The sequence below is a fragment of the Acipenser ruthenus genome, chromosome 23 (genome assembly GCF_902713425.1).
Source record: "Acipenser ruthenus chromosome 23, fAciRut3.2 maternal haplotype, whole genome shotgun sequence".
Taxonomy (NCBI): domain Eukaryota; kingdom Metazoa; phylum Chordata; class Actinopteri; order Acipenseriformes; family Acipenseridae; genus Acipenser; species Acipenser ruthenus.
In genome coordinates this window covers 14,137,877-14,155,187 of record NC_081211.1, presented here as the reverse complement: position 1 = coordinate 14,155,187, position 17,311 = coordinate 14,137,877, and the positions used below count along the sequence as shown (strand labels likewise).

The following is a 17,311-nucleotide window of genomic DNA, read 5'->3' as shown; positions in this document are numbered from 1 at the left end:
ATTACAGTTTCACTGTATTTCCTTGTTGCATACAGAATGTCACCTGTGCCAGCTATTAATACTTTATAGTAGAGCTTGATCTCAACAGATCTTTTCGGAAGTGGTTTTGAAATAACACAGTTGAAGCATGCCTTGACAGATTAAGAGAGGCAGAAGGATAGAAGGAATAATTAGAGAATATAGGTTTTCCTTGGCAGATCAGTGTGGCTGCATTATTAAGAAGCAAAGGGGATTCCAGCAGAACGGCTGTGCCTGATTCCATCCCAGCTGCTCATCATTCTGTGCTGCTCTTTGTAGTCAAAGAGCCTCCTAGTTTGTGGAAGAAAGGAATTCTTCTTGCTTAATAATCCAGGCAAAAATCTAGTTTCTTGAGAAAACCCCTTGTGATAAAATCATGATGATGATACCACTGCCACTGTGTATCAGGCAATAATTGATTTTAAAGGAAATACTTTACTATTTAAAAAAAATGTGTTTAATGTCCTTAACAAAATATGAACATATTACAAAAATACAAAATAATAAAAAACTAGAAATATTGGAATTATAACCTCAGCCCCAGCACCCCAGTTAACCCTGACCCTCTAGCATCCTTGCATTGAATGCGTATTATCTAACTTCCTATCTCAATGTGGCATGGTAGCATTCAGGAAGTAATCCCAATACTCCAGCACAAACATGACACAATTACTGTGCACATCACTGTATAGAGATGGGTAAAGCTTCAGTCTGAAAGCAGAATGTCAGCATTGCAAATGTAATGTCTTTTTGCATTAAATATATTCTAATTAAGTTCAAAATGCTAACTGTTAGATTTAAAAGTGTGGTGACATATTAAAATTAATAGAGTTTAGTTAATAAGGCCATTTGTATAGAAGTTGTTACAGCATACGTAGTTCATGATATGATAACAGCTTTTACCACCTGCGTGAGGATGGCTTGACATACCCAGCTTCTGACTTTGTCTCACATGAGTTATCAGACCATCCTGTCTTGTGTGACGTCACTTACGCTGACTGGGCAAAATATAAAGCTACTGAAGCTCTGATGCACAGCTCTGTGTGATTTGCTCTTGTATACGAGAGCAGGTCTGTGTGATTTGCTCTTGTTCACAGGAGGAGCAGGTCTGTGTGATTTACTCTTGTACACAGGAGGACCAGGTCTCTGTTGCTCTTGTACACTGCAGCAGGTCTGTGTGATTTGCTCTTGTACATTGGAGCAGGTTTGTGTGACATCCACCAATGACTGAGGTGCTTTACAGACAGGGCCATGCTTGACCCCAAAGTCACTGCTGAGTGAAATGACCCAGAAGGAAGTGAAACAGTACCACACTACCTGACAGTAAGACATGCAAAATGAGAGCTTTCTTTAACCTGGTAAGCTATCAGATATCATTATAAAAATGAAGTTCCATGCACATGTGGGATCTAAACAGCTCATGGAAGTGCACACGCCCTTATAAAAGTTCACTGAAGTCAATCTGCACAGTTATTTTGCAGTTTTCCCCATGTTTTTCCCACTCTGCATTTACAATAGTTTACCATGGTTTCACTTTTTTTAAAAAATGATTTACCATGCCTCTCTGGGCCTACAAATGCTTCCCTATGCTTTCCCTTGCTTTCAGTGTGTTTTATTACACTTCGCTGTGCTTTTGTAACAAGTGAGTGGGATGTATTCAAATGAGAAAGTGGGTTGTATTGGCGACAGGAGATACAAGTCGTGTTGTCGCTTTAGCTCTTTGATCCACGTCCAAGCTTTCATTGAAATATGCATTGTTTTTTTATGCACTAAACATCAAAGACAGAATTGCAAAACTGCACTTGAGCTCTGGATTTGCTTTAAGTGATACTTGATGAAGCCCCATGTTAAAATAACTGTATATATCAGCTGAGATATATGAGGAGAGAGCCGTGGCTGGGCTTCGTTAGCTTGGTTACACATTAGTGCTATACATTAATGCTCAGCTTGCCAGGAACCCCCCCTTTTTCTTTGCAGTAATGTTAATTATTGTAAAGTTTCATTGATTGAAAAGTTATTATGAGTTCAATGTTGTTTTGTATCATTTACAATAATGTGTGTGTACAGGCAGTGTTGTATGATCCTGTCCATGCCCCTGTCAGTGGGATGAGATGAGGATAAAGCTCTAAAACCTTGGATGCAAAGGAGCTTCTGCACTGTGGTTCAGGCGCTGGCTTGCGGTGAACCTGTGTGCAGGTTCACACCCAACCTCTGCTCTGTTACACAGGCAGTCTTTGCACTTTGTATATTCTAATGTTTGTTTCACTTTCACTGCTTGGAATATTGTGTTTGCACATGCAAATGATTGCATTGCACGAGGGTATATAAAGTGCTGTAGTTCCTCCCCCTTGGTAGCATTGCTGTGCTACATTGAATTGTCCCACAATCTACAGTTTGTTTCTTAAAGCAAGTCTTTTATTAAAGTATGTTTCAATATTGTTTATATATTGCGGTAGAGAATGTGATGACTACTGGAGCCCCTCGTTGAAACTCCTCCCTGAGCCTAGCTGGATGCACACTCGAGAACACGGTTTAAGAGGTAGAGAATGTGATATGTGATGAATACTGGAGCCCCTCGTTGAAACTCCTCCCTGAGCCTAGCTGGATGCACACTCAAGAACACGTTTTAAGAGGTAGAGAATGTGATATGTGATGAATACTGGAGCCCCTCGTTGAAACTCCTCCCTGAGCCTAGCTGGATGCACACTCAAGAACACGCTTTAAGAGGTAGAGAATGTGATGAATCTCCTGCAGCGGCTGATGAGTAATAATGCTAACATCAACAGAAGACTCTCCACTACACAGCTTGCTCTTCAGTTGAATGGAAATATGTTTTAAACTGTGAGCTCCCCCTCATAACCCCCCACTCTATTTTACTTTACGATTCTCAACTCTTGGATCTAATTGGTAAAAGGAATGAATGCTTTAAAAATATGCCCTGTTTTCATGTGGCTGGGAGATGGTAACACTGTAATCCCATTTCACTGATAGCAAGCTGCAGCTGAAGCGTGAAAACCAGTAACAATCTGATATATAATCTAGGTATACTGTATATTTGTATAAAGGTGAGTCAGTTCAAACCTGCTAATTTGTATCCTTACTGTCTCCAGTGTTGGCATGCAGTTGCAAAATAAAGAAAAAACAACAAACCAGTAAGATGTTGTGATAGGGTACACCCAGCTCCAGATGCCCATTCAAGCGTTTTCTTTCCTATGCTGTATGCTCTTAATGAGAGGTTTCGGGGGCGACGTGATGGACTGGGTCTGTGTAAATGGGGTTCTACATGGTTTAACAAGGGACATTTCTTAATGATGTGAGCTTCAATAGCATGGCTGAAAGTACTGGCACTAGAGTGGCTGGAGGATTCCTCAGTGTCTCTGTCTCTAATGATTCCACAGAGACACACACTTCTCATTGGAACCAACTGAGCTCCCATTCTCACACAGCCACATCAAAGTTTAGCTGTATTTTTCTATAGGGCTCAAATGTTTTCAATTGATGCAGCCTAAATATGTTTTCTTGAGCAGTTCTCATAAACAAGTATACTTCCCCTGCCACAGCTGTGAATTCAACATTGGAGCTGACAGTATGATGAAAAAGTTGTGCTACGAAAAAATGTGCTACGTCACATTCTCATAACAATGGAGAGAGAATTGCGTGAGGAGTGTGTGTGTGTGTGTGTGTGTGTGTGTGTGTGTGTGTGTGCTGCTACGTCACATTCTCATAACAATGGAGAGAGAATTGCGTGAGGAGTGTGTGTGTGTGCGTGCGTGCTGCTACGTCACATTCTCATAACAATGGAGAGAGAATTGCGTGAGGAGTGTGTGTGTGTGCGTGCGTGCTGCTACGTCACATTCTCATAACAATGGAGAGAGAATTGCGTGAGGACTGTGTGTGTGTGCGTGTGTGCATTATTGATTTGTTTTAAATTATAAAAAGGCCTGTTGATTAGTGATAGAACGATAACTCATTTGACAGAATAGTTGAAGTAAAAATAGTCGACTAGTCGCTACAAAATATTAATAAATGATATATTTGATAATATCTGGTGCTCAATTTGTGAGTATACTGTTTCAGAACATGTTGCTGTTTTAAAACGTTCTGACAGGGTGGCTAGGCGATGACATCACGGCAGAAGCAGGAAGGGAAGAACTCTGACACCAAACTGCCGTTTCAAAACAAAAGACGCGGCAGCGCCGTTTTATTTAAATACAAACGTAAATAAAAAGGTTTAACAAAAACACTGTTAAACAAAAATAATCACGAACACAAACAACACGATCAGGCTGGGCAATAGCCTTCACTGATCCCTTACGTTTTTTCTTCTAGATTCTCTCTCTCTCTCTCTCTCTCTCTCTCTCTCTCTCTCTCTCTCTCTCTCTCTCTCTCTCTCTCTCTCTCTCTCTCTCTCTCTCTCTCTCTCTTTGCTGTAACACCCACACAGAGCGCAGAGAGCTGCAGGCTTATATGCAGGTGACCATCTCCCGATTTAGCAACAAATTAAATCACTTAATTAATTTGGGAGATGGACACCTTCTGCACAAGGTTTTTAATTTATTCATGGCAGAGGACAAGCACCAATCTCGCCTCTGCCAGAACACGTTTAAATAAAACAAAACAATAACAAAACCTACAGCGCACGGCTCTCGCCGTCATTTAAATACAATAACTAAATACAGAAATAATAACAGAACACACGGCGCCTCGCCGTCATATTTACAAAACAATAAATAAATACAAAAACAATACCCACGGCGCTTCGCTGTCATCTATACATAAATACATAACGATAATAATAATAATAATAATAATAATAATAATAATAATAATAATAATAATAATAATAGTAATAATAAACAAATACAAAATAACACAGGGGCGGAGGGGGATAACCGGTTCTAAAATAAAGAAATACATTTAAACAGCAGGGCTTACTACCGCCCTGCTACAAACATATTGCAATTGTATGATATATAATTAAATATTAATAAATGATATATTTGATAATATCTATATTTTAAAACTTATTGTAATTGTAATTGATATATTAATGGATTGCAACCACAACTATATTTGCTACCATCTAAAACGAGACACTTCACAATGAATTCACACTCACACGCCGTCTATCATCTGTGGTGGCTCCGTGTACATTTTTTTTTTATCAGTTTAACATGCTGAAAAAAGTGCACACTTTTTAGATTTTTGTTTGACATTGCAGAAAACCTCCTGCTGCTGCAGAGCCGAAAGAATTATTCTCTAATACTTTCAAAACTGCAGAGGAGTTGCCTTTAATTGAAATGGAGGGCCAACAGAGTGTGGTTTCTAAGGGTAAACCAGGAGAACATATTGTAATGTGTATAGCTACTGTAAGCGATGCAGTTACAGCCTGACTGAATACAGTACTTTGAATGCACTATTTTACAAGCCTTAACTATTGTGTCTCACGTTCATTTCTCCAGTGAAAAGCACATGGCTTCATCAAGTTTTATAGTTAAAGGATGTTTCCTTACTAAGTAGTTCTTTCTTACTATGTTGAGATGCCAGGTGAAGCTCTGCTGGGATACTCGTGCCTGTGTGCCCTGTGCATGTTGAGACGCCAGGTGAAGCTCTGCTGGGATACTCGTGCCCTGTGCATGTTGAGATGCCAGGTGAAGCTCTGCTGGGATACTCGTGCCTGTGTGCCCTGTGCATGTTGAGATGCCAGGTGAAGCTCTGCTGGGATACTCGTGCCCTGTGCATGTTGAGATGCCAGGTGAAGCTCTGCTGGGACACTCGTGCCTGTGTGCCCTGTGCTGCTGGGATGCATTTGCATGTTTTCATGTTTATTGGCTTGCGAGGAGGAATATAGAAGACCAGAGTATTGTCTTGATGTTTTGTTACAATAAATCGAGAACACATACTCTGTGACAGCCGTAATGCAGAACTTGAGATCCAACTTTCTCTGGGATTGCATGCATGCAGCCCCCGCTCTGCAGCAGAGACACGAGCACACATATTGAGAACCAGAGCAATCCCAGCCTGTATCTCTCTGTCATCCTGGAGTTTTACACACTGTGGGATGTTGTTATATCTTACAGCCTGTACCAATGCAAGTAAAACTGTCCCTTTATGTGTGCTGCTGTCGTTGTCAATTCATATACTATGTAAATGTTAAACAGATCTATTTAATAGCTCAAGTAGATGAATTTTTAGGCGAATGCCTTCTTCAAAATGAATATGTATAGTTGACCATGGCTTGGTTTACATGCAAAAAAAGAAATAAGTCTTCCCTTTTGCCATGCTATTTTGATAGTATCTTTCAGGCAATTTCCCTAAAAATCCAAATGACCTCATTAATATTAATGTGGCAGGGTATATTTAAATATTTCTCTCAGTGTTCCAATTTGGCCCTGTGCGACTGCTGATACTGCGCATGTTTCTTACACTGGGTTGAGGATTTTAGGTTGTGTTGAAGCCCAATAAGTGCAGCCTGCTTCACTTGGCCATCAAAAATAAATAAATAAATAAAGCGAAGGAAACCAAACAAAAACCCAGACATATCATTACAGATACCAACATTGCATAAGAGAGCACTTTGCACTGTCCATGCATTGTTTGCTAAACGTTTTGACTGCATATATATTTATATACATATTACACACTGAACTATATAATATATACAAGGTTTCCTACAGAAGGGTAGCTTCAGCAATGATCCTTATGGTAGTCTTGAACTGAGCTAAATTAGGTTAATGATATATGTTTCTTTTAAAACTGCACGTTTGAGGCTTACATAGCTAATGGAAATGCAAAACAGATGTATGAAATGATTTTGTTACTATACATGAATGAGAAGAGAAAGACATCACAACTTACAGGACCATTCTGTGAAGCTAGTGCCAAAGTAAAGGCAAATATTCATAGAGGAACTGAACAATTGTAACAGTATACAATGTGCAAGAATCAACCGCAGTGAAATAGTCCTGAGCACTTAAGGGGGTTTGAAGGCATCCTTACTATAGAGGAGTCGAATGGTTTGACTTGAGAATTGGGACTTATATAACCTACAGCACTGCACTGTTCTATAAATACCAGAGATCAAGGGGTGGTGACAGCAGGGCAGAAGAGCACAGTACACAACAGGACAAGTTACCAGAGGGGTTGGGATAGTGTCAGGTTTACTGTACATGGAAACTGTTTCATAGAATCACTGCTTAACTGAATCAGCTGCATATTGTACAACTCAAACATACCACTCATTGAATCTGCTGCTTGAACAAAATAAAGTCTCCACACTTCTGTGTTAAGAGGTTTTCACTGGTGTGTCTTCACCTATACAGCTGTGGTATGTGTAAATAATAAAATGATTCCTCTGCAGTTAATACGTTTAGAAACGTATGCCATTGTAAAAGCACTGCAAACTGTACTAAAGCACAGTGATAATATGGTAAAGCATAGGTGAGCATTGGTAAGAACTGAGAGGCAAGGTAAAGCATAATAATAATAAACATGGCAAACCAATGTAAACAATGACATATGCGTAGAAACATGCTGTGCAAAAATACTGAGGCCAACATTATCAGGGTAAGACCATCTGAATCAAGAAACTTCACAATGCAATACCATAGGGCTGGTTAATGTAGAGCATTGAAACTTCACAATGCAGTACCATAGGGCTGGTTAATGTAGAGCATTGAAACTTCACAATGCAATACCACAGGGCTGGTTAGTGTAGAGCATTGAAACTTCACAATGCAATACCATAGGGCTAGTTAGTGTAGAGCATTGAAACTTCACAATGCAATACCATAGGGCTGGTTAGTGTAGAGCATTGAAACTTCACAATGCAATACCATAGGGCTGGTTCATGTAGAGCATTGAAACTTCACAATGCAATACCATAGAGCACGTTAATGTAGAGCATTGAAACTTCACAATGCAATACCACAGGGCAGGTTAGTGTACAGTATTGAAACTTCACAATGCAATACCATAGGGCTGGTTAGTGAGAGCATTGAAACTTCACAATGCAATACCATAGGGCAGGTTAGTGTAGAGCATTGTACTCCAAAGGGCTGTTTGCATAGCAGAGGTGTTTGGGTTAGAAAGATTTCCTTGTACATATTAAATGAAAACCCAGACATCTTGTTTAGAAACTTGTTATAAACCTCTCTAAAATTATAAGAGCCTGTCTAGAACTCTCTCACTCCAACTTGAATGTAATTAATGTACTTTAATGTACATTTTGAAACATAACATGTATTATTTAGAGGTTTGAGTCTGCACACAGATCACAGTGACTTTCCCTGTAGAAAGGGGTTCAGACTTCTGTCAGAATATAAAATTGCGTTTCCAGCGTTCCTTGGTCAGGATTTAGTGAAAATAAAGCAGCTGCTATAAAGATGTGCATCTCAGAATCCCTGGCACACACTGTGCTGCTCACATTTTAAAATGCACTGGGGTATAGCACCCTGCCACAGCATCTCAGAATCCCTGACACACACTGTGCTGCTCACATTTTAAAATGCACTGGAGCAGAGCACCCTGCCACAGCATCTCAGAATCCCTGGCACACACTGTGCTGCTCACATTTTAAAATGCACTGGAGCAGAGCACCCTGCCACAGCATCTCAGAATCCCTGACACACACTGTGCTGCTCACATTTTAAAATGCACTGGAGCAGAGCACCCTGCCACAGCATCTTAGAATCCCTGGCACACACTGTGCTGCTCACATTTTAAAATGCACTGGGGTATAGCACCCTGCCACAGCATCTCAGAATCCCTGACACACACTGTGCTGCTCACATTTTAAAATGCACTGGGGTATAGCACCCTGCCACAGCATCTCAGAATCCCTGACACACACTGTGCTGCTCACATTTTAAAATGCACTGGGGTATAGCACCCTGCCACAGCATCTCAGAATCCCTGACACACACTGTGCTGCTCACATTTTAAAATGCACTGGAGCAGAGCACCCTGCCACAGCATCTCAGAATCCCTGACACACAGTGTGCTGCTCACATTTTAAAATGCACTGGAGCAGAGCACCCTGCCACAGCATCTCAGAATCCCTGATACACTGTGCTGCTCACATTTTAAAATGCACTGGGGTATAGCACCCTGCCACAGCATCTCAGAATCCCTGACACACACTGTGCTGCTCACATTTTAAAATGCACTGGGGTATAGCACCCTGCCACAGCATCTCAGAATCCCTGACACACACTGTGCTGCTCACATTTTAAAATGCACTGGGGTATAGCACCCTGCCACAGCATCTCAGAATCCCTGACACACACTGTGCTGCTCACATTTTAAAATGCACTGGGGTGTAGCACCCTGCCACAGCATCTCAGAATCCCTGACACACACTGTGCTGCTCACATTTTAAAATGCACTGGGGTATAGCACCCTGCCACAGCATCTCAGAATCCCTGACACACAGTGTGCTGCTCACATTTTAAAATGCACTGGAGCAGAGCACCCTGCCACAGCATCTCAGAATCCCTGACACACACTGTGCTGCTCACATTTTAAAATGCACTGGGGTATAGCACCCTGCCACAGCATCTCAGAATCCCTGACACACACTGTGCTGCTCACATTTTAAAATGCACTGGGGTATAGCACCCTGCCACAGCATCTGAGAATCCCTGGCACACACTGTGCTGCTCACATTTTAAAATGCACTGGGGTATAGCACCCTGCCACAGCATCTCAGAATCCCTGACACACACTGTGCTGCTCACATTTTAAAATGCACTGGGGTATAGCACCCTGCCACAGCATCTCAGAATCCCTGACACACACTGTGCTGCTCACATTTTAAAATGCACTGGAGCAGAGCACCCTGCCACAGCATCTCAGAATCCCTGACACACACTGTGCTGCTCACATTTTAAAATGCACTGGGGTATAGCACCCTGCCACAGCATCTCAGAATCCCTGACACACAGTGTGCTGCTCACATTTTAAAATGCACTGGAGCAGAGCACCCTGCCACAGCATCTCAGAATCCCTGGCACACACTGTGCTGCTCACATTTTAAAATGCACTGGGGTATAGCACCCTGCCACAGCATCTCAGAATCCCTGACACACACTGTGCTGCTCACATTTTAAAATGCACTGGGGTATAGCACCCTGCCACAGCATCTGAGAATCCCTGGCACACACTGTGCTGCTCACATTTTAAAATGCACTGGGGTATAGCACCCTGCCACAGCATCTCAGAATCCCTGACACACACTGTGCTGCTCACATTTTAAAATGCACTGGAGCAGAGCACCCTGCCACAGCATCTCAGAATCCCTGGCACACACTGTGCTGCTCACATTTTAAAATGCACTGGGGTATAGCACCCTGCCACAGCATCTCAGAATCCCTGACACACAGTGTGCTGCTCACATTTTAAAATGCACTGGAGCAGAGCACCCTGCCACAGCATCTCAGAATCCCTGACACACACTGTGCTGCTCACATTTTAAAATGCACTGGGGTATAGCACCCTGCCACAGCATCTCAGAATCCCTGACACACACTGTGCTGCTCACATTTTAAAATGCACTGGGGTATAGCACCCTGCCACAGCATCTGAGAATCCCTGGCACACACTGTGCTGCTCACATTTTAAAATGCACTGGGGTATAGCACCCTGCCACAGCATATCAGAATCCCTGACACACACTGTGCTGCTCACATTTTAAAATGCACTGGAGCAGAGCATCCTGCCACAGCATCTCAGAATCCCTGGCACACACTGTGCTGCTCACATTTTAAAATGCACTGGAGCAGAGCACCCTGCCACAGCATCTCAGAATCCCTGACACACACTGTGCTGCTCACATTTTAAAATGCACTGGAGCAGAGCATCCTGCCACAGCATCTCAGAATCCCTGATACACTGTGCTGCTCACAGTTTAAAATGCACTGGACAGAGCACCCTGCCACAGCATCTCAGAATCCCTGACACACACTGTGCTGCTCACATTTTAAAATGCACTGGAGCAGAGCACCCTGCCACAGTATCTCAGAATCCCTGGCACACAGTGTGCTGCTCACATTTTAAAATTGATCCGGTAGACAGCTGTTTAGAAACAGAGAGACGAGAAATAAAACCAGTAACTACAGAAGCGACAACTTAATGGAAATGCAGTTCAATTAATATTCTGCTTTTCCTTGATACTCCCACTGAAAATGACTACTCCAAACGTAACACTTGACAGAGACACATTTAGAAATGGAACAGAAATATTCAATGACGAATGTTAGAAGTCTCTTTCAGTGTTATTGACCCGCCAGCTGCTAGGAGGAGGTGCATTGCATTGTGTTGCAGGGTACAGTCCCTTGGAGATAAAGGGGAAATAAATCCCCCACCAACAAATGCCATTCGATGAATACAATATTTGTGCATCTCTGTCCTTATTCATTAAGATCTTTTGTATATATTTGAAGCATGGAGATCTATTCAGAGGTTCCAATCTCTTGTGAGCATCCAGGGTCTTAAGCAACAACCCTTATAAAAGTTTACCACAGTTTTCCCTGTATGCTTTTCCCATGGTTATGCTATGCATTTACATAGTTTACCATAACTTGCCATGTTTTTCTAATATGCTTTACAATACCATGTAAATGACATGGGTTGTACAATGCTTACCTATGCTTTCACTATGCTTTATTACATTTTGCTATGCTTTTACTACAGAAACTTATAAGAATGGCTAGTCATTCTGCATTTGTTCACCAATATTTGTGTATAAAATAAAAAGACCAACAGAAAAACAATAAGGAGCCTGTGAGTTTGTTGTTTAACTAATGAGGGATGTGAATTATTTTTACACCTTTAAATGTAGTGGTTGGTCTTTGCTGTGGCAGTCCATTCTCTCTTACTGGTGAATTAGAGGAAACAGATGAGTCAGAGCTGAGCAGGGATCTTGATGTAATTGGAATGAAAACATGCTGGGGGTGGAAGGGAATAAGGAAATGTCATCCTGTGTAGGCTGTGATAAAAGACACATAGTACGTTTTTTTTAATAAATTTATACAATGAATGTCCTGTATCAGAGAATTCGTTTTGCTGCAGAAGAGACTGCTTACAGTAGACTGGGTTAAAATGTCGGGGGCCAATGTGTTAACTCAATAGTCGGTGGCTCACATGTACAAAACACTGTGATGGTTTGAATTGAGCTCCCAGTGGATGTTAGTGTATCCAAACACATTCAGCACATGTGGCAGTCCCTGCTTGTGAAAATCTCTGGGCTGAATGATAGTAAGCCCACTGGACTGAATTCATGAGTTAAAATGTAATTATAGGCAAACACTGCCCCAAGTAAAGAAACCGATACTCTCACACAGCTTTCTTAAGCATATGCAAGAAATGAACGGCATTGCAAAGTTAGTGGAAACCACAGGCTCTGCATTCCGTCATAAGAACATAAAAGCATTTACAAACGAGTGGAGGCCTTTCAGCCCATCGGTGCTTGTCAAGTTCCTAGTTGCTGATTGATTTAAAACTTTATTAAGTTGGGTCTTAAAGGATGCCAATTATTCTGCATCAACAACATGACTTCTGTAGGTAACACAGTCCATACCCTCATCGTTCAGTCCATACCCTCACTGCTCAGTCCACACCCTCATCGTTCAGTCCATACCCTCACTGCTCAGTCCACACCCTCATCGTTCAGTCCATACCCTCACTGCTCAGTCCACACCCTCATCGTTCAGTCCATACCCTCACTGCTCAGTCCATACCCTCTGCTCAGTCAATACCCTCACCACAGTCCATACCCTCACCGTTCAGTCCATACCCTCACCACTGTCCATACCCTCACCACTCAGTCCATACCCTCACCAGTCATTCTTATTCACAAGCATTAATGGGCCAAATTACTTTGTTTGTAACTCTTGGTTTGTTCTTAAGCTCCAGCTATAGTTCTGTGAAGGCATTAGCATTCTCTTCTAGCTTTACATCACCATTGACATGCGTTTGAAGTTCTGAATAAACCAACCCTGTGCAAATATTAGGGAAAGTGGTTACATCACAGGAACCTGATTGACTGAGCACTTGAAGGCTATGTCTTGGGAACCAGGTGTCAGTGTACATGGGCATGTGTTAGGAGATTTTATACCACTCATGTAGTTTTTCATGGTAATGACTGACACCTCAGGGGGGAGGCAATGCCCTTGATGGGTTGTGCTGGTGTAACATGCTCCCTCTCCTCTTAGAGAGCATTCAGGGGCAAGGCAATGCCCCTGATGGGTTGTGCTGGTGTAACATGCTCCCTCTCCTCTTAGAGAGCATTCAGGGGGGAGGCAATGAAGAATAGGTGTGTTTTATAGGTGTGTTTTATAGTTGCTATGGATACATACAGTACTCTCCCAATCCCATTTTTAAGAAAACCCGTCAAATGATCAGTTGATCTTATTATGCATTACACACGTAGCAAATCACATGTATCATGTTACATATCGTATCTCGACCTGCACACTGTGATTCGTATCATATTGTGACATTTGGGGATCGCTACACTTCTAATTCTAATGAAATAAAGCATTCTTAACCTTTTCAGATTGTTTTCTAAGAAACCAACAAGCTCCTGAACAGTCTCATGAATATCCCCACCCCAACCCCCTGGTATTCAGACCAGGGCCGCGTTCGAACCCTGGTCTCCAGAGGAGAACGTCTTAACAATGAATCAGTAATCATTGCATGAACTACATACACAGATATGTGAGTGTAATTTAATTGCTGTGTAGCTCTTGGCTGGGAGATTGACATTGCAGGGGGGAGAATATCAACACAACGTGTTCTGATGATGTAGAGCAGGGAGCACAAAGCATTCCATCAATGACTAACTGGACCAATTAAACCCTATCTAGGTCGCACTTTAGTTATTTAATTGATAACAATACATCCTGTTGTGGAATGGCCAGCAAGGACCAGTGTTGTGCTCCCTTAAAGTATTGAAAGTGATTATGGATTCCTGCCCTGTAAGAGACTATAAAAGTGTATGTGCTAATGCTGAAACGTCATTTACTGAGTAAAAATGTGTACTATTGTGGGGCACTGCACCATACTGAGTTACAATATTCAAAAAGTGAAACACCTCATTAAAATCACTTACAATAAACACATGCACGTGAAAGGGATTTTAAGAACATATTTTTGTACATCTACAGTTTGAAGAGATGTATCTTACAAGGCCCTTGACTAGATTCTGAATCAGCTCTGCCCAACCCCTATTTAGAGGCAGATGACCCAGATAAAATACTAGAGCAAGTTAGGGCCATGCAAGTGTTTCTCTGAGCTCCTGCTACAACCTTTTTTTACTTCCAGTATTTAAAGGCTGCTGTGACAATCGTGTTAAATTTTACACAAACATATAATAGCGCAGTGTCTGCTTGCCACAGTGCTTACATTGTGCACAGCCTGCTTTACTGCCCAGTTTGTTTCCAGTCCCCAATGCTATGTTAAACCCTTCTATGTAAATAGACCTGCAGCAGCAGGGTGCTGTGCTTATTTCTGGTCCTGTGGGATCCCATGTTGATCTTGTTGGGTCGCTGTAATGTATTATATTTTGTTTTCTTCAGCACTCTTCAAGTTAAACACAAGTGTTTGGAGTAGTTCTCTGATGAAGGCACTAGTCGAAAGGTTTGTTCTACTTCTCACAAATAAAGGGAGGTACTTGGAGTGTCGTGTTTCCGAGCAGCTTCCAGGAATGTTCCCATTGGATTCTAGCATGTTCTGAGAAACTGGTCCAGAAATCAGACATCACAGTTGCTAAAGTTGGACCTACTCTCCTGGGTTCAGTGCCATTCCCTTTCTTTACTAGAAATGAACGACTGATTTTTTCAGAATTAGACAACTATTTACATTCTTAAACCATTACAGATTATTTGTGTTACTTTTTTGTGGGTGCATTATTATTATTATTATTATTATTATTATTATTATTATTATTATTATTATTAGTAGTATTAGTATTAGTATTAATATTAGTATTGGTTGTGTGATTAGACTGCTTTACTTCTGTTGTCGTTGTACTCAGTGGTGTTCCAGCGCTTGTTAATAGTTACATTAAACATCTCTGATGGCTGTTTTCCTGTTTGCTTGTTTCAGCTGTCCCCTTTCCCTTAAGCCATCGTCTCACAATGAAGGAGGTGTTTGACTGCGAGGGCAAGCCACGGGTCGATCTCTTGAAGGCTCATCTCACGAAGGAGGGTCGGGTGGAGGAAACTGCAGCCTTGAGAATAATTAACGAAGGAGCCGCCATCCTCCGCCAAGAAAAGACCATGCTCGACATCGAGGCTCCCGTCACAGGTAGAGGCCCTGTGAACCGCTGCCATTCACTGGGCTGCCCCTATTAAATGTGTAGACATCTTAGTTTATTACAGAGTCCTTTAACCCTTTAAGGGACAAGGGCCATGTGTGTCTCACAAAAACAATGCTAACTTTTTTATTTTTTTCAACGAGGTGCAAGAAACGGTGTATTTTAAGAAGAAATCATCTGAACAGCTGCTCAATTCCTTGTGTACCTTAAGGTGTTAAAAATATAGGCTCTGTATCCATAAGATCCCTGAGGTACGAGAATTGAATTCTGCTCCCAGAATGTTTGACTTTTTGTTTCTAATAAGCATCCTTATTAAAAAGGATTCTTCATACTATATACTGCAGTACCGATAGCATTTCTTTACTAATTGCATGACCTGGAGTTGAGAATTGTAAATCTCTTTCTAGTCAATGCTTTTATGATGTATACACAGCAGTGCCCATGAAGCACTGAACGCTGGTGTGCGTATCGGCTCTAAACTTCCCCCTTAGTTCATTTTCTTAGCTTCAAGCACCAGATACATAGTAGACAGCCTGTAGCTCTCAAACACACAAAGATAAAGAATAAAACAGGCATCGGTCTGCATCAGCCCCCCGCTCTTTGGTGGGCAGTATTTAACTGGGAAAGCAGATGCAGTCCCAGGGTCTGATCTGGTCTTAGGAGCCAGGAGCTATATCTCTGGTTTCAGTGGTGTGAAGCCTTTATGTGCCCAGTATATATGTATTGGTGGAGTCTGGAGTGTCACAAAAAATTGCATTCCAGCCGGTCACCAGATGATCAGGTTTTCGGTGTCGTGTGTGGAGTGAACTCTCCTTGACACATGCCTGTTTATTGACTTGATGCACAAGCCCCTTATTGTTCTGTTGGAGTTCACAGCTCCAAGCTGAGAAATGTTTTTTAATGGCTTTAAGAGTAAAACGATAGATCGATATTTGGTCTGATTTGGAAGATGTCAGGGTATGCTTTGAGAGCCCTCAAGCTTCACAGATCCCTGCTCTGTATCCCAGTAGCTCTGCTGTCTGCTTTCTCATATAAACCTCCAGCATCGAACTGTAACTGCTCAAGTGAACAGCCCCAAGGTGCCATGACTTCACTTGTGCAATCACTTTCTAATCTTCTGTTAATTTCTTCTGGAAAGAAAGTGCTAGTGAACCAGCCTTGAGTAAACCATGCATGGCGAATTCTTGGTCAGCTCATGAACAAAATCCTTACTTGGAAAACACCAAGTTGGCAACTGGTTAATTTCATGGTAAATAATTATTTCCCAAAACTTGAGTTTAATTAAATATAAACTATAAACAATAATAATTCAAAAAAATAATTTACCATTTTTTCTTCGCCACCTACTCATTGCAGAACAGCTATTTGGCTGTGGAAGTATTACTAGTACTTGCTTTTAAATGATGCAAGTATTCTTTGCAGCAAAAAAAATGCTTTTAATCATCCAGTGAGTATATAATATTTGGCCCAACTAACCTAGACTTTGAGTGGGAGGCTGATTTGAAACAGCAAAATACATTCTACAGATTCTCTTAGCCCACCACGTTTAGAACAGCATCCTTAAAGGGATAGTGGCCAAGGCCTGTGTAATAGGAAGTGCAGCATTGAAGTATCTGCACAGAGCGATCAATAATACAAATACAAATACCATTCAACTTAACCATAATGTCTGCATGTTTAATATAGGAAAATGTGAGATCTAAGAAATGATGGCCATGCATATTAGGTAAGGTGCATTTACCTGATGCATTGTGGAAAGGGATTGTGAAGGGCAAGCTGTGGCTGGTTAGGCTGATGCATCATGGAAAGGGATTGTGAAGGGGAAGCTGTGGCTGGTAAGGCTGATGCATCATGGAAAGGGATTGTGAAGGGCAAGCTGTGGCTGGTAAGGCTGATGCAGGTGGAAAGGGATTGTGAAGGGGAAGGGGTACATTCAAAATGTTTATTTTATATTGTTTACTTTGTCTACTACTTGTA

At 41.7% G+C, this 17,311-nt stretch overlaps 1 protein-coding gene across 3 annotated transcripts in view; it reads left to right on the top strand.

Moving 5' to 3' along the window:
- Nucleotides 1-17,311, top strand: part of LOC117413365 (protein phosphatase 3 catalytic subunit alpha-like) — a 164,258-nt gene that overhangs the window by 44,630 nt on the left and 102,317 nt on the right. For all 3 annotated transcript variants that reach the window (XM_058996652.1, XM_058996651.1, XM_058996653.1), the window contains exon 2: nucleotides 15,124-15,324. In XM_058996652.1, the coding sequence (XP_058852635.1) occupies nucleotides 15,124-15,324 (201 nt within the window). The remainder of the gene's footprint in view (nucleotides 1-15,123; nucleotides 15,325-17,311) is intronic.